Genomic DNA, 27,321 nt, shown 5'->3' with positions numbered 1-27,321 from the left:
AATGGTAAACACACAATGAGTCAGTGTGGAGATGCACAACATTAGTCTGCCATTGCAATGCGAGATTAAGACCTTTTAACGTGGCATCAAGTTCTGCCAAATTTATATGTTGGGCATCATTTTTCGGACGAAGCCAGCATGCATCTTCCACAACAACACCTAGTTGCTCCAACACGACACCTGTAGCCAACGAACTTGCGTCAACTCATGCATTTAGTTCGTTTCCAGACACTTGCCACTCACCCCGGGCAGGGTCATTCCTATGCACTCTGGACAACATTTCAGCCATCATTTGTTGGAGAGAATCATCATCCACAACATCGTCCCATCCTTTTGTTACTGTAGTCACTCGTCTTTTCACCACTCCTGTTGCCGATCGGAGCCATCCACAGACAGGTAGATGTCCTACCAATTTACCACAGATGGAAAACACAGTACGTCTTGTTAATACATTGGGTAACTTTGGAAGTGGGCTCCCTCGCTTCCATCGCAACGTATTGCCCTCCTCCCAGACCTCTAGGCCTAGCACGGGCACTCCATCCTTTAGGCGCTTAGGGTCTTTGCTTATTAACCCAAACGCTTTCAGTTTTATTCGAACTGCATCTGCAGACATTATGTCCTCATTAACATAGATGTCATCTATGTAGGCTGAAGCAGTGGGCACTAACTATAGACTGGGAACACCCCGTGTCTATAAGTGCTGAACACTGCACATCATCAAGTTTAACGCTAATGATAGGCAATCCTGTGTTTATTGGTTGGCAGGGGGCAAGGGTAGCGATAGTACCTTGCCCCCAACTTCGTTTTCCGAACAGTTGCGAGATATGTGCCCAAACTTATTGCAGCGATAGCATTGCACTGGTCTCTTTGATTGTGGATATACACCTCTCCTATCACTCCGGCACTCTTTAGCAAAATGATTGGCCTCCCCACATTTATAGCACACTGGGGTGGCATGCTTATTACTGTCTGGGAGAGAGTCCACATTGCCTCCATGTCGAAAACGAGCTGCTGCTGCAGTTGGTTCCTGTTCCTTACAGATGTTTCGAGCTTGGGCCAATAACTCATCAGTTGACATTTCATCGATTCTTGATGATGCCCGCAACAGTTTACGGGTAGGCCTACCAAAAAAAGCACAGCTTAATATTTTATCGTTGACCCCACCAAACGGTACAGATAATTTTCGCAGGTCGGCTAGGTACACGTCGACTGTTTCCTTGGGTTGAAGTCTCCGGCTCGTGAACTGTACCAAATGCTGTATACAGGCTCTGCTTGATTTCATCCCAGTCTGGTTCATCCCCGAGTTGTTGGTAGACTGCATAGGCCCCTCCGGTTAGCCTCAAAGGGATAACTGTGGCTGGTTCTTTAATTTTGCACAGTTTACAGATTTTCTCTGCCTTCTCAATCCATTCGACGACAGCCGGTCCAGTGGTAGATCTGTCGAACTCGGGTATTAAGCGAATGTCGAATCTGTCCATTTTTAGTCACCGCACACCAAGCGCCGAAATAGCTTAAAACCAACACAAAGTCAAGTATCTCGATTCCTTTGTGTTCTTAAACCAAAGGAAATGGTTGATTGTTGAATTGCGCCCCCGTTGTATCAAAGTACCTGCAGAATGTCTTCTTGGTTCCTCCTCTTCTCTTCTCTCTCCCAACAATCGAGCACAGCATATAATAACAAACCTCTAAAGCACATCTTGTAATTCATCAGAGCATTCACCATTAAAGTACTTGTAGAACAGACAGAGGGATGCAATATTTCGTCGATGGTACAGAGACTGCTGTCTAGATAATAGTTCAGAACCTATCAGGTTGACAACTCTCTTTTGAACTCTGTCCAGGAGTGAGAGACAAGTAGCAGATGCACCAATCCAAATGTGACAACAGTACTCCATACATGGACGAATGGTGGCCTTATAGAGGTTCAGGATACTTTCAGCCATAAGTAGTTTTCTAGCATGGTAAAGAGAGCCCACCTTCTTTGCAGCAGCCTTGGCAATGCTCTCAATGTATATATTCCAATTAATGTTTGCTGTAAACGTTAGGCTGAGGAGTTTAAAGGAAGTACTTTCTGGTAATGCGTTCTTGGCCATTGCTATTGGTGATAGAGGTTTCTTGTAATTATTGAAAGAAACAAGCTTTGTCTTGGCAGCATTGAATGTGACCATCCATTTTTGTCCCCATTCCTCTAGTATTTCTGCCATTTCCTTATATGTGTGGAATCAGATCTATGGCAATAACTTAAATATCAGCGCCATAGAAACATTATTACAACTATTTTCCTAATCATGTAATGGTAAAATCTTAAGTTGATACTAATAATAAAATTAAGTTTACCTGTTTTAAGTGTAAATATTTACAATTTACTCATATGATAAAGTTGTCCATGTTTCCCTCACAAAGAGAATAACTGCAAGATTCATATTATTGAGTTTCTATAAACACTTAATGAAATAACTGAATTTCCAAGAGAAATGATTATTTAGCTGTAACTTATAAATTTGCATGAATAAAAGAACGCAGTTATATGCAAATAAAATAATTTTATTTCCAATCTATGAAGAAATAGTTGAAAAACAAATTTAAAAATTTAGAAATCAAAATTCATCAAAAAAGTAAGCATTCAATGGAATCTGACATTGGTAAAAATTTAGAAGAGGTTTAGTCTGTTTCATTGGCGAGAGAAGATAACTTATTATTCACTGCTATAGAGAATGCAAGCCCAGTACACTTTCCTCTAGTGGCAGCATAATGTTGTTGCAGACTCTTTGTCAAGCCAGCCATCGTTATTGCTGCCTTTTTGGAATTAGTGTCAAGAAATACATTGGCAGAGCTTGTACAGACTGTGAACTCGAACACTTCAAGGGTGTAGTCGCTAATTGTAATATTTGGGGTAGTGCCAACGATGTAAGTCTTTTAGAAGCTGAGGGTCATGTCAAACTAACTGTATTCATTTGCAAAGTTAATGAACTGATGAAATTCCGATGAAGTGTGTTATCAATGCTGCATCATCAGCATCTCATGTACGAGTACCTACCACACTTTTTGCCCTTGCTTCCAAGTAGGCAAGGTAAGAAAAACTATAACTACTTTGGTATGTGGGTACATTCCATTGTTTGAGTTTTTGAAGGTGTAATCCAAAGAAAAGAAAATGCCAGAAGACTATTTGTGTGAGGATGCATCCTGTTTCATTTAATGCCTGATTGGGAAATGGCCCTGGAAAGAGCTATCATACTGTAAGGTTCCCTACATGTTCTCATAAAAAAAATTGTATCATTCTCAAGAGCCTAATAAAAAAAACATTCTTTGTGCTGCAGAGCAAGAAGTGGACCTTGCAGACAAAGTCTGGTTAGGTTGATGAAGGCAATATATATCGGCTGTCTCTGTTCTTGACATTTTCCCTGGAACTGTCATAGAGAAAAGATCATATTTACTATTGACCTTCCATACAAAAGTTGGCTGTAGTACAACAGGATAAGGCAACTTCATCTGAAAGAATTATGCTGTTTTAAAATAATTAAGTCGGAATGTGTATTGTAAAATACAATGTATGGTATGAAAATGCTTTAAATATTTCACAACAAAAATATCTCCCTCCTATGCGAGTTCTCAAATGTTTGAAGAATATGAATTTATGAGAACAAAATATCCACATATATTACAAGTATATGTCCTCTGCCAGTATGTTCGCATGTGTCACAATACATCTTTTCGACTAATAGAAGAGTGACACACTATACAAGAATATAGTTTTTCAGTTCTTATTTAGACTTCAATGTAACTATTAGATATTAGCAGGTGACCCCGGGAAGAGAAACATTTGATGGGTTCCACATGCACAGATGGATACCATGTGTGGAATGCGGTACTTACCAGCATTGTCTATTGGAATGCATAATTTGACCCAGAAATATGTGAGAGGATATTGGTCTTGAGTCCTTGTACCGGAGAAATATCCAGTAAATAAAACGTTGTTTAGTAAATCGTTATTTTTTTGCATTTCCATACACCAAACAGGGATATAAATATCACTAAAACATCTGCTGCGTCATAAGCTTCATTTCGGTACCTTACTTGCCTGGGTGGGTTGCCTGTAGGCTGAGATAAACCACGTCTCACACAGACAGTAAATCAAACTTACTAAGGGAAATAATAACTTCCGATGAATACTGGAAAAATATCCAGTAAATAAAACGTTGTTTAGTAAATCGTTATTTTTTTTCATTTCCATACACCAAACATGGATATAAATATCGCTAAAACATCCGCTGGGGCATAAGCTTCATTTCGGTAACTTACTTGCCTGGGTGGGATGCTTCTAGGTTGAGATAAACCATGTCATGCACGCACACACACACACACACAGTAAATCGAACTTATTAAGGGAGATAATAACTTCCGGTGAATACCGGAAAAAATATACAGTAAATAAAACGTTGTTTAGTAAATCGTTATTTTTTTTTCCATTTCCACACACCAAAAATGGATATAAATATCACTAAAACATCTGCTGGGTCATAAGCTTCATTTCAGTACCTTACTTGCTTGGGTGGGATGCCTGTAGGCTGAGATAAACCGCATCACACACACACAGACAGTAGGAAAATTTATAATAAGATAGACAATAGGAAACATTAAACATTCCATTGGGAAAAGAATATTTATATAAATCGTTACAAAGAGAAAGCAGGGTGATCATTCAGAGAGGAGCAAACTTGACACATTTCTTAACTAACAAAATCCACGTCCACCTCACTTGCTTCAGAAATTTGAAATTACCATTCATTTGACCCAGAAATATGTAAGAGGATATCAGTCAAAGTATTTAAATAATAGACAATAGGAAACATTAAACATTCCATTCCGCCTGTCTCTCGTCATTCAAGTGGGGTCTCGTGCATGTATTTCCACTCACAGCTGCAGCCATGATTTGGTCCTTGACATTCTTAACTAGTACTCTGGCGTGGACCAAGAGATCGTCCACTTTCATAGTATTGATCTCAGTGATTCTCTGCATGTTCGCAGAGATTTCTTCTGGGAAGCCGTTCACTAGGTATAGCTTTACCGTCATGTTCAGGCTCCTCCCCACGTAACCAGCCAATCCTGCCAGTCTCTTGATCTCTGCAGCAAAGACGTCAACAGACTCACCAGTCCACCTCAAACTTGCAAGCTTGCCTAGTGCTTCAAGTGGACTCTCAGCGAAAGCCAATTTCAGTCTTTGCTCCACTGAGGCAAGGTCTCCCTTATCCTCATCGCGCATCTGCTGGTAAATAGTAAGGGCTTCCCCCTCTAAGTATAGTGGCACCAGGATGACCACATCTTCAATTTTTTGCAACCTCGCCACCATCTTTAATTTTTCCAGTAATTTAATTAGGTCACCCTCCCCAGTGAAGTGTCTCGACATCTGAGTGTTCAGTCTCCAGTCAGCCATGTTAATCTGCTTGGCATGCTGAAATAGCTTGTGAGATTTCGATCAGGATTCGGTTCTGGGGTTGGGGAAGGAGTGAGTCACTCGCTCGACAACAGCACATTTCTTCCCTCTTCTTTTCCAATTGTCACACCTGGCCTCTCATGACCAATGTCACACCGCACGCAACACAAAATACTTTTCAAGAGAAGATGTTCACGACTCTTTTCTTTTTGTGTTCCTTGCAGGGAATTTTCCCCGGCTTTTATATCCTATCAAAAAAAAAAGGAAGAGACAACAAAAAAATATAAACGAGCTAGCCATCCTTTCCTTCTTCTTTCCCAAAGAGCGATGCAGATACACTTGGTACGTTGTATATATTTTTCTTGTTTTTGTTTATAACCATAACCTAGCCTTAAACGGTATCTTTTTTTTTCCTTTCGCATATACCCCACAAGGTGCAAACACATGCAGCCCTAAAGACTTAATTAAAAAATGCAGAAAAATCTTCATAATATACACACTTCTCACCTAATAAGGTAATCAAAAGTAATTTTTTTTAAATAAGAAAATCAAATTTTAGGATTTTTGGAGATTAATAATTTTTGGCAGTTATTGTTTATAAATAAAGAAACAACAAAATGTGATTTACTCAGATAAAAATTAACCTTTGTAACTACCAGCAACCGTCGCTCTCAGAGGTGAATTCGTTTCCATGCCATGCCATAAAATGAATAAGTGTTGTGTTTCAAAAGGAAAAGGAAAACCTATTTTATTACCTCAGATTATTGTTCACATTTTTTTTACTTCTATTTCATTGGAACTGCGGCTATAGATGAGTTTGAACAAATTGTGTTTAAGTTGAATGGTCATGTGACTGACCTTTTTCTGTGGGATCAGCATAAAGATAAGAAGAAAGTTGTAAAGAAGAAGCCTTGATTTTTAATTATGGTAAATACATATTTTCATGATTATTGTTAAAAAACAATGAGAGAATTTCAATCAATTTCACTCATGGTTTTGCTTGAAATTTGTTACTTCTCTTCTTCAATCGTCTTTTAATCTTTTCTTCTTTGTGTGTGTTTTTCTTCATGATGCTGTTTTCACAGTGTAATAATGATGTCAAGCTGTAAAATAAAAATTCATTAAAGCATCTGTATGAAAGCCTTAAGCCTTCCAAAGGCCAGGTGCAGTTACAGCCTTGTATTGTATACGCTTTACTCTAAAAATTGCAAACAATGTTTTTCTATATAAAAATACTTGATAAATTTATGCGATTTCTGAATATGGATATTTCTGTAGTTTTTTTTTTTTAATTAGGTGTAATTCTAAATAAGTATGAGCTTTTCTCCAGTATGTGTTTGTATACTGCAAATAAATGAGTTTTCTTCAAACCGATTTCTTCATTTCCCGTGCTGTTGTGTAGTTGTTTAGTTGGTTCTCTCTATAACAATCTCTGTATATCACTGTTAGATATATAATCATATTTATTGTACTTCCACATGCTGCTAATAAATATATACACTCTGCTTGTTCTAGCGGTCTTGACAATTAAATACAGAAGGGGTTTCATAAAAAAAACTATATTTATTTATTTATTTTGCTTGTCAGTGGTAGTACGACATGTTGAACATGTGGAGATTGAGGACGGCGAGCTAACGACGTGACAATCGCACACCTCTCTATTGTCTCTGTTTTTCTGTGTTCATTGGACCTCTTGCTTTTATTGACAATTTATTTCTTTGTTCCATCAGAGGTCAATATGTGTGTATAAAGTCCAACCTCCAATCTCTTTGTTCCTGGGTTTTCTTTGTTCTGTAACTTGAATTTTGTGTGTGTGCACGATCTCCAAATTCCTTTATCCAACAGTGTAACATTATTTGATTGTGAACTGCAAGACATTGAGTATCTCACGAGAGGAGAGTTATGCAACAATATTACATATCATATAGAGAACAGTTTATTCTCTATAAAATTTATGAATTATACATTTATGAAACGTAACGTGCTACATTCTGTTGCAACGTGCTATGTTCTTATATGGAATTTTTTGACATTTTCACATATTAACCCTTTATGACTTAAATTCGTTAAAAAAATATTGATTGTTAATTTTAGTAAGTTATGGTTTCTTCAAACTGGAAAAATACCTCTATATTACAACTGTACATCGCTTACATTCAATATGTCACCATCTGTCTCAAGAGTGGAGGATTGCGTTTGTTGTCATAAACACACATTTTACAGCACTAGGTAAGTTTATGAAATATTTAAATTCTCAGTGGTAGTTTAACTATTGAACCTCATAGTTTTTACAGTTTGAAGACAATGATCGTATCATTACCCTTTAAAGTACCTAAAATTAACAATTAATATTTTTTAATCATTTACATCATAATTCAGGTCATAAATGGTAAAAAATGAGGTTGTTTTTAATATATTCTAACAACTTTTTAAAAATATAAAAATATGAATTCCTTTATGTGTGTCTTTGTGTATAAGCAATGTTTTATAAAAACGAAATAACTTCTCTTGTACATGTTCTTGCTTTTGATGAATTAATGAGTCTTTCTGAATAAAAGCCACAGATATTACAAGTTTAATTTGGATGATTATGGTATAGAAACACTTTTTGGTTATTTAATCTTGAATCCAATAATTTGTTTTGAAAGTTCTATTCCTTTGTTTATATCTTCATATATTTTTTCATGGTTTTATTTGGTTGTTTTGTTTTGCGGAATATGAACAAGTTTGAAGTTATTAAACCATGAATTCATTAATTTGAGAAAAAATATGCTTAAAATTCTTAATATCTTCAAAAGCTTTATACATGGTGCTTGGTTTTGTATTTCATTTTACGATATATCAACCCTTTTTCAGTTATTTAATGCTAAATCTAGTTATTTTAGTAAAGTTTTTGGTCTTCAAGTTCTTAATATATATTCCAATATTCATGATGTTAAATTTGATTTTCTTGTAGAAATGTGAGTTTTCATATGTTTCACTAAACTTGATTTAACAGAACAAGAATATTCACACATTTCACAAGAATATGGCTTTTCACCACTGTGGGTTCTTATATGTATTACTAAGTTTGATTTAGTAGAGCAAGAATATTCACATAATTCACAAGAATATGGTTTAGCACCAGTGTGAGTTCTCATATGTGTAACTAAACTTGATTTAACGGAACAAGAATATCCACACACTTCACAAGAATATGGCTTTTCCCCTGTGTGAGTTCTCATGTGTATTACAAAATGTGATTTCTGAGAACAAGAATATTCACATATTTCACAAGAATATGGCGTTTCACCGGTGTGAGTTCTCATATGTGTCACTAAACTTGATTGAACAGAACAAGAATAGTCACATATTTTACATGAATATGGCTTTTCACCAGTGTGAGTTCTCATATGCATAACTAAACTTGAATGAACAGAACAAGAATAGTCACATATTTCACAAGAATATGGTTTTTCTCCCGTGTGAGTTCTTATATGTTTAAATAATTTATATTTTTCAGCACAAGAATATCCACAGATATTACAAGAATATGGCTTTTCGCCAGTGTGAGTTCTCATATGTGTTACTAGATTTGATTTAACAGAACAGGAGTATTCACATATTTCACAAGAATATGGCTTTTCACCTGTGTGAGTTCTCATATGTGTTACTAAATTTGATTTAACAGAACAAGAATATTTGCATACTCCACATGAATATGGCTTTTCACCAGTGTGAATTCTCATATGTGTAAATAATTTATATTTTTCAGTACAAGCATATTTACATATTTCACAAGAATATGGTTTTTCGCCTGTGTGAATTTTCATGTGTTTGACTAAATTTGATTTACAAGAGCAAGAAAATTCACATATTTCACAAGAATATAGCTTTTCCCCAGTATGAGTTTTCATATGTGTCCCTAACTTTGATTTAGCAGAACAAGAATATTCACATACTTCACAAGAATACATTTTCTCACCAGTAAATCTTAAAGAGAATAATGATTAATTCAAGTTCAGCAAACGTGTTCAATCAGGAACATCTGCAAATAAAAAATAAAGAACATTCAATTTTTTAGTATTTGTATTATATTCATTTTGTTTATTATTTTAGTATATTACTTTAAATATTACTTGCTTTAATTCATAAACTGTAAAGTAATCCACTCTTTAAAGTTATTAATTTTTTAGTATTTACATTCACATTTTCCTGGCAATTCAAATTCCTTCAGTGCTCTTTATTTTCATCAATATTATTTTTATTACCAGCTGTGTGTGTTTTTATTATTGCCAATGAGTGTATAAATTGAGAAGTGACAAAGATTGTTTTTTAGAAATTAAATAAACGACCAGCCACCAGCGAAATATAACACACCAGTTTTGATGTTGTGACCAATTTTATTCTTGGAAGAATAAAGAAATGATCAGCACTACAAAAACACATCCAAGAAAACGAGTCCTTGAAAAACATAAAAAGCAAGAAAAACAAGGTAAGTGACATTCAATATTTTTTTCTTGTGTTTCTGAACTTGTAAAGAACATATATTTTATATATACAAACAAAAAACAAACAACTGATGTGTGTGTGTATTACCTTTAGAACATATCTGGGCAGGAGCTGCTAAAAACAGCCTATCCTGCCTTGACAAAGTACAAAATAGACTTCGTGGCTTAGTGGGGGATGCCCTTTTCTCTACCCTGCAACCTCTCTCCCACAGAAGAGACGTTGCGAGCCTGTCCTTGTTTTATCGTTATTTCCATGGCAGATGCTCGTCTGAACTCCAATCTCTGGTCCCCCCTCGCCAATCTTTCACGAAAAACACCCGTCTAGCTGAATCCACTGTGAAAAATTTCCCCCACTCTATATCTGTGCCTAAATCAAAACGCAGATTCCATGAACAAAGCTTCTTTCTTAGAACTGCACGCCTGTGGAACTCTGTTCCGTCTGCCTGCTTCCCTCCGGACTACAACTTGGATGTCTTCAAGTCCAATGTTAACAAATTCCTAATGAACCACCCCCTTAAGTAAACATTTCAGCAAATCTCCTCACTAACGTAATCTACTTGCAATAACCCTTATCCTTGAGTGGCTTCCGGGCCTTGATAAGTGGTGATCACTGTGTAAAAAAAAAAAAAAAAAAAAAAAAAATAGAAGGGATGGTAGATATAAGGTGTCGCTAGAAGATATAGAAAAGTATTTTTGAATAGTTGGAGCTATGGATGAAGAAAAATGTCAGGCAGCACTTTTGACCACTAGAGGCCCGGTTGGGCCATTCCTAAATGGATTAATGTTAAATAATGAAGGTTTAATAGGGTAGGAATTAGAAGACTATCATGGGATTGTCGCAAATCCCAACAAGTATGTAGTAAAATTAGCAAATGTGAGACAAGGTAGAGCAGAAGGAATTTAAGACTATATGTAGAGAATAGTGCAACTAGTAGAAAGGGCATATAATGCGATAGATGCAGGTAATGCTTTAGTTAAAAACAAATTAAATGATTTTTTATAGAGATAAAGAGGTAAAAATAGCTGTGATGAAAGATGAACCTCAGGATCTTTAAGCAACTTATCAGAAAGCCTTAGTAGGAGTAAGATGGAAGATCTAGCTTGATGCAAACCATGAATATGAAGAGGAACCCATTGAGGGTTGTCACACTAGACAGCAAATTCAAGTTGAAGCTGTGGGTTCAGTCAGTTCCCCAAAATATGATGATAGAAAAGAGGGAACAAGGGAGAAAAAAGGGGCCCAGTATATAAAACTAGGGAGAAGGAAAGAGGGAGCCAGGTCATAAGGTGTTTCTATTGTGGTAAAGAGGGTCACATGTGGAAAAGCTGTAAGCAACATATCTAGGGAAACAGGCATCCTGTTTATATGATGCCTGATGTATGGAACAAGAAGTTACAGACACATGTAATTGGTAATATAAGCACAACAAAGTTCATTATGATTAGGTTTGAAGGAAAAAATTATCGAGCTCTATTGGATACAAGGGGAGGGGTTTCTGTAATAAATATTAGTGTTTTCAATACACTTAGACAGGGGCTTGAACTAAGAAAAAAGTAGTGAATTTAAGGACAGCAAATGGATCTCCATTTAATGTCGAAGGTGTCGTCCAATTAAGGATAGGAATAAGAAGCCAGTACATGCAGCATGAATTCTTTGTTGTAAAGAATCTCAACAGAAGTGTAATACTAGGCCATGATTGGCTTAAGTCAAATGGACATATAGTTTTCGAGAAAGATGCTCATATTTCAACACTATTTAAGTTGTCCAAGAAAACAATGTTAAAACCCCAGCATCTACATACATACATGGCTTATGCAGGTTTTAGTAATGGTCAGGGATTGGATTATGAGATAGGGCAAATAAACAGCAGATTTGTTAGTAATCTTAGTGGAATTTCAGGAGCTAATATGGTGGTAAAATTTAGTCTAGTAAGTTTCTTTTGCTCATCCCTATACATAATAAAAGAGGCGCCGTTTTTTCCCCTCTGGACAAAAATACTGTAGGTTTACAACAACAGATGCCACATATAAATTATGTCTACACTATTAGGCACTATTTTATGTAACTATAGAACGACATTTTGGACATTAATTCGTTATAATAAAATCCTATACTTAACCCTAGGAGTGACATCATCACGATCACACAGATATACAATGGAAGTAGCTGTTGTCCCCCCCCCCACAAATTACTACTCCCACTACCAGTTGACACCGGGAGGTTTTCTGCATTATGGTCATATATGAGTTTCACCCTAATTTTCTGGCTCATATACTTATACACACATCATAATTTTTCCTTTTCTCTATCCCCAAAAATAATTTCTCCCTCCTCACATTACACAAAATCTCTTTGGTTGACACCTACATATTCAGTCATTCTGGAATGAACGAACGCCCCAGATATTAAAACAAACATGGCTCTTTGATTAGATTAGGTAATCATTTTAGATTTACTACCCTGAATACAAACTTTGGAAACTTGAAAAACAAATGAATCAAAGTATTTTTAATATTACCAGATAAGATGTACTTTTCCTGCTATTACTATTATTAAGAATGATTTACTATTTTCTTACCCTTCTTACTAAAATGTTGTTATCCTTATTACTAAAATACCATTTTCAATTCTTTCATTTTTTTCCATGTGCACCTAATTATTTTTACTTTTTTTATTTTATAAAAATACAATGTTGCTTTCATGACAAAATTGTTTTAATAAAATTATATTTCTTACACAGACTTTTAAATAAATGTTTTTACAATTATATATTTATACTTTTGTATACAATATATTTTTTCGTTTACAAATACCTTTTGTTCAGAAAAAAATTGGTTTATTACTTATTTGTCGTGTTATTTGACCAAGAAGAAATCAGAGTTTATTTTCTTTATTTATTTACTTCAGTTACAGTGAAAGAGACTCATTAAAAAAGAATTTATAATTATATTTTATTTTCGTAAGAAACATAACAATATAGTAATCCGTTTTTACTAAAATATTAAGAGGTGTGCATGAGATAAAACATTCATTTCCTTTTACAAATGTTTCACAAACTTAAATAGGGTAAAATGTAATCACACTATTATTTCACATGTGAGGATGTGATTAAAATTTAATTTAAATTAGCCACCTTGTTTAACAAATAAAGAAGATTAAGTTTTAAAATGAGTACATGTGTTTTTTGTATAATTTATAATTAAAAGCGTTAAATAATACGAAGTACAATTTTCGGTACTTATGTATTTTTGGTACCATGCTGAAATAATAATGTTTTTATTTACAAAGGGGAGGGGGAGGGTCTGTTGCCACTATTCTTGCACCTTATAATTGAATAATAAAAAATTAGCGTGAAACTTGAATTTAACCTGAAAACACTATTTACAAATAGCACGGTACCAATAATGCATAAGCACCAAATTTTAAAAGCTAAAAAAATAAGTAATAAAAAATTATGAGCCACACAACATTTTAAATTTAAATAATTGTGAATTTATTCAAACGGTCCTTTGAAAAAGAAATATGTAAAATCAAGTAATGCTTATGCACCTATGTTACTATGCTATTTTTTAAAATAGTATATTCAAGTTAAATTCAAGTTTTACAATATCTTTTTGTTTATTAAATTGTCAGGTGAAAATACAGAATAGTTACACTACACATGCCAGTTCAGTAACATAAGTGCATGCAACTGAAAATAAAATATTTTTTTTATAATTACAAATTTAAATCATTGTGAATTTATTCAAACAGTCCTTATTACCGAGAAAACAAAATCATCAAGAAAAAGTGTTTATTTTTTATTAACATAATAATACTGACTTTATGTCGAATTTTATTTACAACTTTAAGTTAACTGAAATAAATAACGGGATTTTATATATATATATATATATATATATATATATATTATTTATTAATTATTAATTAATAATTACTACGTGCATAAAAGTAAGTCATCTATATACATGCATGTTTCAGAGTTTACTCCTCATCAGTATCAACCTACAACCGCTCGATAAGTAGTCTGGTGTTTTACCAACGGATCCTTGCCAATTTTATCTACGATTTTTATCTTCTATATATATATATATAAAAGGCAAAATGTATGTGTGTGTATATATGTATGTATGTATGTTCACTTTTTGTGTATGTCTGCGAAAGGCTTTTTTCCAAGAAGCAGTTCTGGATATGACCTTAAACTATATCCAGTGGTGAGGCCCCAGCTTGCAGGCTTTGGGGAGTGTGGAGCCACCCTTTAATTGCTATTGTTCCCAGGTCCACTCTGACCTGGAGTGGTAGTACCTGTTAGGGTCCCAACTATGGGTTAAATAGAAACCGACTTACAACAAATATATTCTAATAAAAATTTTTTTTTCAAAATCTTTGGATTTGGCATTAAATAACCTGAAAAGGATTGATATGCCATAAAACAAAAACAAACAAAACTCCAAGAAGCGATCGATTGGCTCACTCCTTAAAACGTTTTATATCACGTCTAAATGATAATATCTAAGAGCTACGAACAGGGGTCGCGTGTGTATTTAATTTGCCTGACTTTTACCAGCTCTCCATTTCGAAAAGTGAATGATCTGACTTGCAGTGCAAAACTAGGTTAGACACCACACCATTTCCTCGCACCTGTTTATTTCACTCCATAAACCTTCACTTAACGCCCTTATCAGTTCCTTTCCCTCGTGGCCGAGACGGTTAGGTGTCTGGCTTTTTTTCCCTTTCGTTTCCATCTTCGTGTCAAGGCTTTGGGGTTTAATCCTACCTTCCTACTAAAACTTTATTTTTCTTTTACACCTCCAAACATCGGGGCAACGCCGGATACCCTCCGCTAGTCGCTTATAAATGTAAGATTATTGAATTTTTATTTATTTTTTTATTAGTGATTCTTTCTTTTTTTCTGCTCCCTGCACGTTTTTTTATTATAAAAGAATAAAATATTTTCTCTAATATATTTAACGAAACCTACTTTTATTAAGTAAGTTTATTTAATAATGAATAAATATAAAAAATTTCAGGAAAATATGACTATTATTTCATTTTTTCTAGGTTTTTTAAACATGGGTGTGTCTACAGCTTCAAAAACAATACTACATAGGAACGTTGCTTTAAAGCATCAATAATGTAAACACAACTTTTGTCTCGCATTTTCATTATTTTTGTATGCTGTAACAAATTTGTAAAAAATATTAGCAATATATTTAAAGCTTCTTTTAAATGGTAAAAGAGTTAGGATGATAATATTAAATTACAGTTACATCGTGTTACATAGAGGGAGGGGTTAAAACTATGGCGTACATTGGAGGTACCTTTTATACATTTATCAAAACAATAAAACAGATTAGGCTATTTTGGCAGTACAGACCCATCTCTTTTCTTTGACCTTAGTACATTTAATATTTAAAACATTGATTATTAAAAATAATGTGCGTTTACTTTGAACATAGATATCATTCTCAAAAACAAATATTGCAGATGCTCTGTTTTATCATTAATTTTTATAAACATTGTCCAACAAAACTAAGGTACTGGTTTAATTCTGCAGTAGATAAACTTCTGTTTACATTGTGCGACTTATCGATGTCCACCAGTGATTGTTTGTTTAAAGAAATCATTTCGAGGGCCGTAACATAGTATGTTACTCATGGAGCAGTAGGTTAAAACATTTTCCTTCTTGCAACTCTTTTTACAATTTTCGCTGCTCATTCGATCCTGACTTCTGTGGATAATTTATTTATTCATTTTTTTCATATAAAAGGCTGGAATTACTTCTTTTCCATTAGTTTTTAGGGAACACAAATAGGTCTAAAACAAAAATATATTGTTCCTTCCTATTTCACCAGTGTTTGTTCTGTTTATGTTTACTTTTACAGCTTACTTAAAATGGTCACTTTCTTAAATACTGTTTACATTTATCCTTGGTAACGTACAGGTGATTACAGGAATTTATTTCCCTTTAAGGGACACAGGGTTCGATAGTTTTTTGTCACCATAACTCCAGTCTTGCCAATAAAAATACCTTACCCTGAACCATACCCTGAAAAATACCTTGAACCTTTCAGCAAATTTTGTGACAACCCAACCACCAAACACAAATGGGGTGTCTATTCCAGTAAGCCATTTTTAACAGGAGTAGGTTGGGGGCTGGCCAACAACAAAAACAGCCGTATTTTAAATTTTTGCGTGTATGTGTGTGCGGTGTGCGTGCATGGTACCACTAGGCAACGCTAGTTAACGGGTCCTGTTAGTAATGAATGAAACCACTCAAACAGCCACTTTAAAAAGGGGTTGTCAGATAGCTAAGTGAAGTGTGGCTGATAGCATTACTAAGATTACCATGCCAGATAAAATAATAAGATCTCTGATAAAAACTTGAAAAGAATAAATGTACCTGAAGAATTCAAGTCAGATATCGATAATGTGGAATAGGGATTTGTCTATTATGGAGGACAAGAACGAGCAGAACTGATACAGTAGAGATGCATATTGATATGGGAATGCATGAGTCCATATGTAAATGCTCATATCAAATATCGTTAAAGCAAAAGAAAATAGTAGATTCAGTACTAGATGAAATGATGCGTGCAGGAGTAATTGAAAGGTCGAACATCCTGTGCAGTTTCCCTATAGCATTAGTAGAAAAGAAAGACGATAAGATTTTGTGTAGACTTTAAAGCATTGAATAATGTCACAAAGAAGTATACCTGATCATTGCCAGTTACTGACGACACATTAACCTTGCTTGAGTCATCAAAATACTTCTTGAAAGTAGATTTAAAGTCAGGTTACTGGCAGGTTAAACTGAATAAGAACGATAAAAAGAAAACTGCATTCACCTGCCACCGGGGTTTATTTCATTTTAATGTGATGCTGTTTGAACTCATGAATGCCCCTGGGGTCTTCCAGGAATTAATGTCCATAGTTTTACAGAGACAAGAAGAGTTTGCGTTAATGTATTTGGATGACATACTAATATTCTCAAATACAAAGACCATTTAAAACACATAGATAAGGTATGAGGTAGTTTATGTAAGCACAACCTTAGGTTAAAAGTCACAAAGTGTGAGTTCTTTAGAAAAGAAATACGGTATCTGGGTTTCAAGGTTAGTTTTTTTTTTTTTTTTTAACACAGTGATCACCACTTATCAAGGCCCGGAAGCCACTCAGGGATAAGGGTTATTGCAAGTACATCACGTTAGTGTGGAGATTTGATGAAGTGTTTACTTAAGGGGCGGTTCATTAGGAATTTGTTAACATTGGACTTGAACACATCCAAGTTGTAGTCCAGTGGGAAGCAGGCAGACAGAACAGAGTTCCACAGGCGTGCAGTTCTAAGAAAGAAGCTTTGTTCATGGAATCCACGTTTTGATTTAGGCATAGATAAAGAGTGGGGGAAATTTTTCACAGTGGATTCGGCTAGACAGGTGTTTTTCGTGAAAGATTGGCCAGAGATTGGAGTTCAGACGAGCACCTGCCATGAAAATAACGATAAAACAAGGATAGGCTCGCAATGTCTCTTCTGTGGGAAAGAGGTTGCAGGGTAAAGAAAAGGGCATCCTCCACTAAGCCACGAAGTCTATTTTGTACTCTGTCAAGGCAGGATAGGCTGTTTTTTGCAGCTCCTGCCCAGATATGGCAACAGTATTCCATCCTTGGACGTACTTGGCTTTTATATAGATAGAGAATTGCATCAGTAGTGAGATATCTTCTGGAGCGGTAGAAGGATCCCACCATCTTTTCAGCGATCTTGGCAACAGACTTGATGTACGTGTTCCATTTCAGATCAGGAGTAAAGGTCAAACCCAGAAGCTTGTCAAAACACGGGGCCTCACCCAGACGAGAGCCATCCATTACAATTGATACCAGATGGGGATCAGAGCGTTGATGATGTAAGGATGATGTAAGGATAGGAGTTTGGTTTTGGATGCATTAAAGGTAACCAGCCACATCTTCCCCCACTGAACCACGCGCTCGAGATTAGAGGAGAGAGAATCAGAGAGAACTTTGTCATTTACAGCCTTTGATGTGTTGCCGTAGATGGTCGTGTCATCAGCATAGATGGCAACGAATGATTTAAGTATGTGTTTAGGGAGATCATTGATGTAGATCAGGAAGAGGAAGTGGAAATACAATTAAGGGAATTTTGAAAACAATTTGATTTTTTTTTGTAAAATTTCTTTCATTGAAGATAAAAGTCAAAACAAACCATGAATTAAACATGTGTAGGTGAAAAGAAATTTAAGAGAAATAAATTCCTCTGCCCCAAACAAAATAATAATAAAAAAGAAATAAAACACTATGACACTTCCTTTTCGTTTAAAATGCGCAGCATTTATTTTTCAACAAAATAACAAGATGAACAAGCAAAGTCCAATTGGTAAGAGTTCTTGTGAAATCATTTAGTTTAGAATATTCAAAATCGGTGAAAATTCTTTATGGAATTACTAAGATAAAAAGGTCATGTTAGATGAAAGTCCTTTTTTTTTAATAAGATTGGAAGGTGAAAGTTTTTAGCGCAAATAATGTCCTTATTTCAAGGTTTCTGTTTTAACTGACAAAGTTTGCCTTATTTGAAAGTCCCATGAGGAAAGTAGTCCATTGTTAGTAATACTTATAGAAAATGTATGGAATGGGTACATGTGTGCATAAGTGTGGGTTGTTTTTGGATGCCCACGTGGCGTGTGTACTTTTTTTTACCGCTCCAATTTGACACAAGAACAATCAATTTCAAGAGTTACTTTATATATTAAAAAATATAAAGAAAAGGGGAGGATGTACACGAATGCTACCCCTGTAGCAAAATATGCATCGGCTCCGATCTTGTACATTGTTCGACTGAGGGAAAAGTTATTATTTTTACAAGGAAAGAATTTTTGCGTGTGTGACCTAGTTTTTTTTAAAATTTATTTTGGCTTGAAATTTGCGCATTATTTTTGTTATTATTATTTTATCTTTTTTTTTTTGTTTTTTTTGGATGGATATATGTTTTTTTGTTGGAGTTTACATAATTATTAACAGGAAAATTGGTGAAAGTCAAAATGGAATCCACGCTTAAGTATTATTTTAAAGTTTAATCATGTTTACTGGACTGTAAACCATTCACAAAATTTTGTGGATGCGCTTACTGGTGTTTGCACCAAAAATATTGAAGCCTACTAGTCTTGTATTAAAAGAAGACTGAAATACATATCGGGATCAGTAGGAGAAATGAAATGGTCTCATGTCGATGAGGCCATGTATAGAGACGCTTATAACATGAAAAGTGAAAAAATATTACATACTTTTGAAACATTTTTATAACATGTTCATGAAAAATAGGGTGATTAAAAAAAATCCCAATAAGCTTTGAACAATGGAAATCTTTATCTTTTATCTTTGAATAAAAAATAATTATTAAAACAAAAACAGTAGTGTTCTCGTCAAGTAGTTTTTATTTTATTCAAGAAAATAAAAGGTACTCATGCACTTATTGAGCCGTGCTGAAATAATGACATTATTTAGAAAGCCATTCTTAACATGGGGATGGGAGGGTGTTGTGTACCTATTCTGTACTTTCACCTAACAATTTAATAAGAACAGGTATTGTAAAACTTTAAAGTACTATTTAAAAATAGCGCGGATCAATGAGTGCACTAGCACCAAATAACATTTCACTATGTTTCGATCTACGACATTCCATGAGAGGTACGTACACGCTAAAGCTTTTTGTTTATCGCCACAAGTGATAATTTTTACTTTCACCAATTTTCCTTTAAAAAAACAATTAGAAACTCTTCAAACATTGGTGGAGGCACTTAAACCATAAAAAAAAATAACAGTAACATAAGTGCATAAGCACCAAATATTTTGCTTTGTTTTGTTTTGCTTTCATTTGTTTGTTTGTTAATCCGGCAAAAAAAAAAAAATAACAAAAGAATACAAAAACAATAATAAGAAAAGGGTATCATAAAACTTTAATTAAACTTGAAAATAATATTTAAAACTAGCGTGGATTCCATTTTGACTTTCACCAATTTTCCTGTTAATAATTACATAAACTCCGGCAAAAAATATCTATTAAAAAAAACAGATAAAATCATCATAATAAAAATCGGTCTAGCTTAGATAAGTAGGTCCCGCAGATGAGCCTTGTTTTGACATTCGGAAAATTTAGGTCAATAACCGGTGGAGCTACCGAAAAGTAACCCTTTTGAATGAAGATGGATATAAACAATATTTTTTAAATTAATTTCTTAATTTTACTTAAAAACAAAATGTAAACATATATAAGCAAAATATTTTAGAAAATAATGTTTTAATTCTAAATAAAAATTAATTATAAAGAATTTTAAAAAAATAATTATTGAAAAATATTGCAAAGTGTTTACATAGCTGATTCTTTGGGATAATAGGGGCGCCTGAAACCTCCCTTCCAAAATGAAAAAAAAGCATTAGTGTTTTTACTATTTTAAAGTGCTTTTTTTTAAAAGTTCTAAACACAAGTAGTGGTTAGTTAACTTAGAACAACAAATGCGCATGGCGGAAATTCTTCAGGATTTAAATGTATTGTAATTCTTTTATGGTGGTCAAAAAACGTTTTTCAGACGCCATATTACTTCCTATTTACTTGCCTCGCTATGAGGGCAGAGTTAGACACAAGGTCAGTTTTTAATGTAGAGAAGCATTTATTACTAAAAAACGAAATGGTGAAATATAAAAGCAAGTTAAGCTAAAATTAAAAAAAATTTTTTTTTAATTCAAAGAATTAAGAATTTAACATTAAATAGACGACACGGTTAAAAACTAAAGAACTACAGCATAACGTAACACTGATATCCATGGCTAATGATACACTACCTGAAAATGTGAGGTGCTCTGATGAACTCCAAGCCCTTGTACCCCTTAATGGAAATACCCTTGATAACCTGACAAGCAGCAAATTCCTACCCCTTTATTGTAGAGATCTCTAGATGCTGGAAAGCTTTTTACTCAAATAGTTTCTTCCCTCGAACTGGTAAACTTTGGAATTCCCTTTTGGGTCACTGCTTACCTGACTGTATGACATACAGAAGTTAAAGTGCAGTGTGAACTGACATCTTGCTGTTCAATTCTCTACATAGAACCCATTCAAATTTTGTCCCAACTAGTAACCCCTTACAGCGAAGTGACACTGTGTCTTGTTTGGGATGAAAAAGCAGTAAAAAAACAAACTTAACAAATTTTTTTTATTCAATTTTCTCCCCAAACAAGGCACAGTGCCACTTTGAAGTAGGGGGCTACTATCGGGTACATAAGTTGCAGGGGTATTATGAAGGGAGGTGAGTAGCAAGATGTCTGTTCACATTACACTTGAACTTCTGTATGTCAGTACTGTTGGGAAAGCAGAATCCCGGAAGAAAGTTCCAAAGTCTAGCAATTCTGGGGAAGAAACTATTGGAGTAGAAGGCTTTATTATACCTAGGGATCTTTACTGTGAAGGGATGGGATTTAAGTGCTTGTCGAGTTTGTCGGGAATATTCAAGTCGAGGGGTTACGAGTGCTTGGAGTTTGTTAGAGCATTCACCATTAAAATACTTGTAGAACAGGCAGAGGGTTACAACATTTTGTCGATGGGACAGATGCTGAAACCTAGATGACAGTTCAGGACCTATCAGGTTGGCAACTCTCTTTTGAACCCTCTCCAGGAGTGAGAGATAAGTAGCAGATGCACCAGCCCAAATGTGACAACAATACTCCATACATGGGCGAAACTGTTGGACCACAGAAAAGCATATCTCCATGTATGGATCTATGAGAGACTCTGGAGATGGATAGGAAGAGATATTGTCTGACATGTCCAAGATTTTGATTGAATGTGGCTCCAGTTATGAAGGCCACTCAACAGGGTGTTATTGGTATCCTAAAAAATGAACCATATTTTTCTTGTGTCCCAGTGTGTGTTGCTGTGTGGAGTAATCTATAGGAGAACTAGTTTGATTACAAACAGCTAGGATTACTTTGGCATAAAATGTGTGAGACTAGATACATTAAAGCAGAATGAATACTGGTCTGTAGACAGTCGGCGATTGAATGTATGTCAATGCAAGCACACTAGCAACCAATAGCACCTTGAAAAGACACATGACTCTGTTAAAACATGCTTGTTAATTGTGATCTGAAAATGATGTGTAGTATATTAATTTAGCCAAACTGGATGCCATGTTGAAGGGAATAAACTTGGTGCTCCAGTCGCCGACAAAGTTGTTGCACATAAAGACAAACTCTGCATATGTATACAACTGGGTGTTGGACAGTCTCAGCATGAAAATGCAAGTTCCAACCAAGGCTGCCAGTGAGATGCTCATCCAGAAAGGATTGACTCTCTCTCAACGTTTTATTTTTTTAATTCTTGATAGAAGGTAGGCTCTCTCTACCATGCTAGAAAACTACTAACACTCGGAAGTATCATGTACCTCTATAAGGCCACCATTCGCCCATGTATGGAGTATTTCTGTCACATTTGGGCTGGTGCATCTGCTACTAGTCTCTCGTTCCTAGACAAGGTTCAAAAGAGAGTCGCCAATCTGATAGGCCCTGAACTGGCATCTAAGCTTCAGCCTCTGTCCCATCGATGAAATGTTGTATCCCTCTGCCTGTTCTACAAGTATTTTAGTGGTGAATGCCTCTGGCGAACTGCAGACACTTGTGTCCCCACAACGTAGACACCCTCGACAAACCCGGCACGCAGCTAAATCCCATCCCCACACAGTAGAGGTCCCTAGATGTAAAAGATCTTTCTACTCCAGTAGTTTCTTACCCAGAACCGCTAGACTCTGGAATTCCATTCTAGGTCCCTGCTTTCCCAACTGTACTGACATGCAGAAGTTCAAGTGTAACGTGAACTGACATCTTGCTGCCCAAATCCCAGCATAGTGCCCCAGTAGTTGTTGCCCCTGATAGTAGCCCCCTACACCAAAGTGGCAATGTGCCTTGTTTGGGGTGAAAATGTAATAAAAAAAAAATAAAAAAAATTCCAAGAAATAAATTTGTCTTCATAAAATTGTCTATAGCTCTAAAATGACTGAAATATTATATTTACTTAACTAAGAGATTAATTGTCTCAACATTTCTATATTCTGAAAGTATGTTAAAATAACATGCACTTGAATTTCTTCTGGACATTTTCATATCAAGTTATCATAAAGAAGAATAATTAAATGATTTACACTAGGGTCAGATTTTGTCTTTTGTTCTCCCACGATGAAACGTTCCCTTATTCACTTAAAGCAAAAGCAGCAGTCTTTCTCTTCTTTTTCCTCTCCCAATTGACAATAAACTCACACGCAAACAAAGCAACATCCAAAAAGTGCCAGTGCTTCTCTATAGTGTGCCTCCCAACACTTATACCTCTCCTCTCGATCTCATGATCACACATGGGGATTCCTGGCAGCAGTTGCTTTGATGGGTGCTCTTTTTCAAAATGGGTGCATTTTCAGAAATGTGGGCTTTCTCAAGTACATGCATTTCCACTTCTGCCTTGTGAAGTTCATTCAACTATGTTTCATAAACATGAATCAAACTATCTGACTCTCTCAAAGAAATTGTGGTGTCAGAATCTGATAAGAGGATACTGTATTGGGGTGCAGGTCCTTCATATGTCAGGGCATTTCATCCACTGTGACAGACTGTGGAGTGATTAAAGGGTTAAATCTCTTACCTGACCCTGGCTAAATTTTGTTGTACGACTTTCTAGTTCCTTCACCCATATTGTCCTCAACCTTAAGGGACTGTGCTCAGGATTAACTGATGGTTGCACAACATCAGCCCTTCCACCTGGATTCACGTTTGCGGAGTTCTGTTGTCCCAACTGCCCCCACACTGAAAATCATAGTGGGTCAAAACCTGTGATCGTTAGGTAATGGTAAGTGTGTGATGTCAATCTAAAACCGTTGCTGCTCATCATTAGTGTGTGATATCAATGACTAAGATCTTTCTGATCCTCTCTCTTCTGATCTTGAAAATGTGGTTTAATGGGGAAAAAGGTGGTTGGTTAATTTTTATGTATTGAAAATGAAGCTTTTATCCCTTTATCATAATCGCTCCGACCCCCATCACAACCCAATTGAAATGAATGACTCTCGTCTTGAGGAAGCTTCATGTCTTGTCAAGTTTCTGGGATTAACCTTCACTCCTGATCTGAAATGGAACACATGTTGCCAAAATTGCTGGAATAATAGTTGGATCACTATCGCTCCAGCAGGTATCTCACTGTTGATGCAATCTTCTACCTGTATGAGCCAGGTACATCCTAAAATGGAGTACTGTTGTCACATCAGGACAGAAGCTGTTCGGCACACTCTATCCAGCCTTGATAGAGTTCAAAACTAGCTTTGAAACCTAGTAGGTGATGCCTTTTTCTCTTTCCTGCAACCTCTTTCCCATAGAACATATGTTGTGAGCCTGTCTCTGTTCTAGAGTTATTTTCATGGCAAGTGCTCGACAGAACTCCAATTTATGCTTCCTCCTTGCAAAACTTTCACAAAAACGCTCGACTAGCTACACCCACTATAAACGGGAAAAATAATGCAGGAATAATTATTTTTCTACCTTATCGTTTTCCATAATTTTTGGATATGTTACTATTTGTGCCATGATAATTACGTAAGTACCATTTGTTATACTTGAAATTCAATATTTTTTCGTTACTATAATATAGAAGTAACAAAAAATATTACAAAAACCTTACCTTTAAGAAGATTCCATCTGAAAAATAAGTCAAAAACCAGGATTTCTTTTGTGTTCAAAAGAAAAATAATTGATCTGCTTGTTGGGATTTCTTTAGTAAATTGATACAACTTTTGTTTTGTGTGTCGAATTCATTAAGAAATAAAATATATGAAAATATAAAAAAATCAAAATTAAAAGATAAAAAGTACTATTTAAACGTAATATTATTTAAAGTGAAAATAACTGCTAAAGAACAATGAATTTAGGTCATCGTAAAACGGTGTACTCATTATTTCGTTCCTCGTGTCAAAATGTCCGTTGATTAGTTAAGTGTGCCGAATTGTTTTCCTACCAAGTTTAGATTATATTTGTCCATGCGTAAGACTAAAAATATAATAGTAATACGAATTAAAAAAAAAAAAAATACTCGTTTGTTCGTAAAAAAAATCTGATTATTTCTTTTAGGACTGAAAGTTTCACATAAACAACGTTAATAAGAGGATGAATACACACGAATCGATGACGTCACCACTTTGTGTTACCTATGAGAAGTTTTCATAAGTATGGAACAACAGAAGGGACATAATGTTTTTTGAAAAGCCCTTTTCTTTTTTTTTCTTTTTATCCCTAAATGAATTATGGAAGAAACATGAGATTTACACAAATAACACAATTGATAAAAATATATAATTTTATTATTTAAAAATATTTATGAGTATATTTTTTCCTTACGTGTCGAACTAAAAATGGAAAACCAGGCTTTACTGAAGCTAAGCTTAAATCGACAAGATGGCTTCAAAGTTCATCTAGACGAAAAATACAATATAATATTAAAATAGATTTGCCTGAATTCCAGAAATAAATAATAATAAATTAAATTTTAAGTATGTATTAATTAACGATCATAAAATCAAATAAGCCCTTCTTTTTAAAACGAATTATTGAAAATTTGGTACTCATGCGTCATGCATGCATGCATCTTTTGACGTTGGATTGGGTTTGACAGAGAACTGCCAGAAAAAGCCGAGCATAATAAAAGACGCTGGGAAACATAATTAAAAACATATATGTGGTCTGAAATGTTTAAAAGTTGTTACAAACCTGCCTTGTGCAACTTGTACAAATCTGGGTGGACGAAACATGTGTCACGGTTTTAAAATCACCGCCTCCATTTTTCTATGTTTTTCTTTGTTCTTCACTCCCACTGTTTCTCTTCGCCTTCCCTTCCCCTAAACAAAGGACGCAATAGGCAGCTAAACATATGAACATATCCGGTTTCAACGAACAGATTCACCTTCCCTTTCTTTTCGTCCTCGACGCCTCTATGCATGTTGGATTTAAAATATATCAAACAAAAGGCCAACAATTCAAGCAATTGACTTTTTACTTTTAGATGAAATTAATTTAAACGGAATCAACAAACTCCCAAGCTACTTTTGATTGCACGAATTTCGTTCTAGAATTAATTAGAGACGTTTGTTTGTCTTATTGGGAGCGACACCACTAATATCACTCCTCATCACTAAATCCAGCACGTTGGTGTCACGGCGAGGGAGTGAGGATCGATGTCGATCAAATCCACCAGGTGAACACCAGTTCCAGCACAGTATCAGAATTTTTGTAGGAATTTTTGACAATGAAGTCTCCACATACGTGAATGTTAGCTGAAGGACAAGCAGATAGGACTTGGTCAATTTTCTCAGATAATTAATAAAGTAAAGTCTTAAGATATTGAATTAAATTAACAAAAAAAAAAAAAAACACCTTGTTTATACAAAACATAAATTAATTAGCCGCAAACTGAGTGATTCTGTCATTTGCAAAATGCAACAAACTAAAATTTTGTAAACACGGAATATATGAAGACCCAAAATTTCAGGCAGTCGAAAGACTGAAAATGACATCATGTAATTAAAAGGGAGGAAGGGGTGTGATAGTCCCCCCCCCAGACGTGCATCCATACATTCCTATTCTGAACATTTGTATAAATTTTTCCATTTTTTAATTTAATTATTTTTCTATGTTCCTGTTTTTAAATAAATTTTTGTTTAATTAGTGTTCAATATTATATATAAAATATGTTACGGCTAAAGTTTCATATTCTTGCGAGCAAGGAAATTACTAAAATCTTGCATATAAAAATTATGTAAAATCTGTAATTAAAAAAAAATTAGAAATATTTTTTGCAACTATAATTTTTTTGTGAAAATATTAAATAAACAATGCTTAATTCAATGGTAATATTGGTAGTTCGAGAAATTTATTTTTCTTCGAGTTATATTGAATTCATTAATACGGACTTTAGGGGCTTTTTTCGTAATGTTCCTGTAAAAATTATTTTATTTTATTTTTATTGTTACAAATTACGATGCTTTATTTATATAAAAAAAGCAAAAATAAATTCATGCGTTTTTTATTTACTACTGAAAACCATAATTTTAGTAAAGGTATTTTTGTTTAAACAAAATAATACATTTCCGCTCAGATTTAAATAAAAATAATTAGTTCATTATATTCCGCGATCATTATTTGATAAATACTGAAAACTTCATTAAAATTGGTTAATTTTCTGATTTTTGGTGATTTTTTAAGTAAAGGGAAGAGGCGAAAATGTTTATACATCGGCATTCATTTTGCCCGTACCTAGTATACCTAATATTATTGAGAGACCAGCAGCACTAGAGTCGATGCATGACAGCAGA

The 27,321-nt window shown here is 34.7% G+C and overlaps 1 protein-coding gene across 4 annotated transcripts in view; it reads right to left on the bottom strand.

The window, feature by feature from the left end:
• Positions 1–2,535: 2,535 nt before the first annotated feature.
• Positions 2,536–27,321, bottom strand: part of LOC145298919 (uncharacterized) — a 48,939-nt gene continuing 24,153 nt past the window's right edge. Inside the window, exons 1-3 of one of the 4 annotated variants that reach the window (XM_080107982.1) lie at positions 25,721–26,106; positions 9,396–9,458; positions 2,536–6,534 (exon numbers count right to left, since the gene is read on the bottom strand). In XM_080107982.1, coding sequence (XP_079964108.1) covers positions 4,850–5,431 — 582 coding nt within the window. In that variant the 5' untranslated portion in view covers positions 5,432–6,534; positions 9,396–9,458; positions 25,721–26,106 and the 3' untranslated portion in view covers positions 2,536–4,849. Of the gene's footprint in view, positions 9,459–24,638; positions 25,100–25,720; positions 26,107–27,321 lie in introns of those variants that run through there. The other 3 variants (XM_080112693.1, XM_080117298.1, XM_080103140.1) reach the window with 3 other exon arrangements.

Source organism: Euprymna scolopes, chromosome 1 (genome assembly GCF_053919585.1).
Source record: "Euprymna scolopes isolate OS-2025 chromosome 1, ASM5391958v1, whole genome shotgun sequence".
NCBI classification, from domain to species: Eukaryota; Metazoa; Mollusca; class Cephalopoda; order Sepiida; family Sepiolidae; genus Euprymna; species Euprymna scolopes.
Note: the sequence above shows the minus strand (reverse complement) of the source record. Positions and strands in the feature narration are given on the sequence as shown.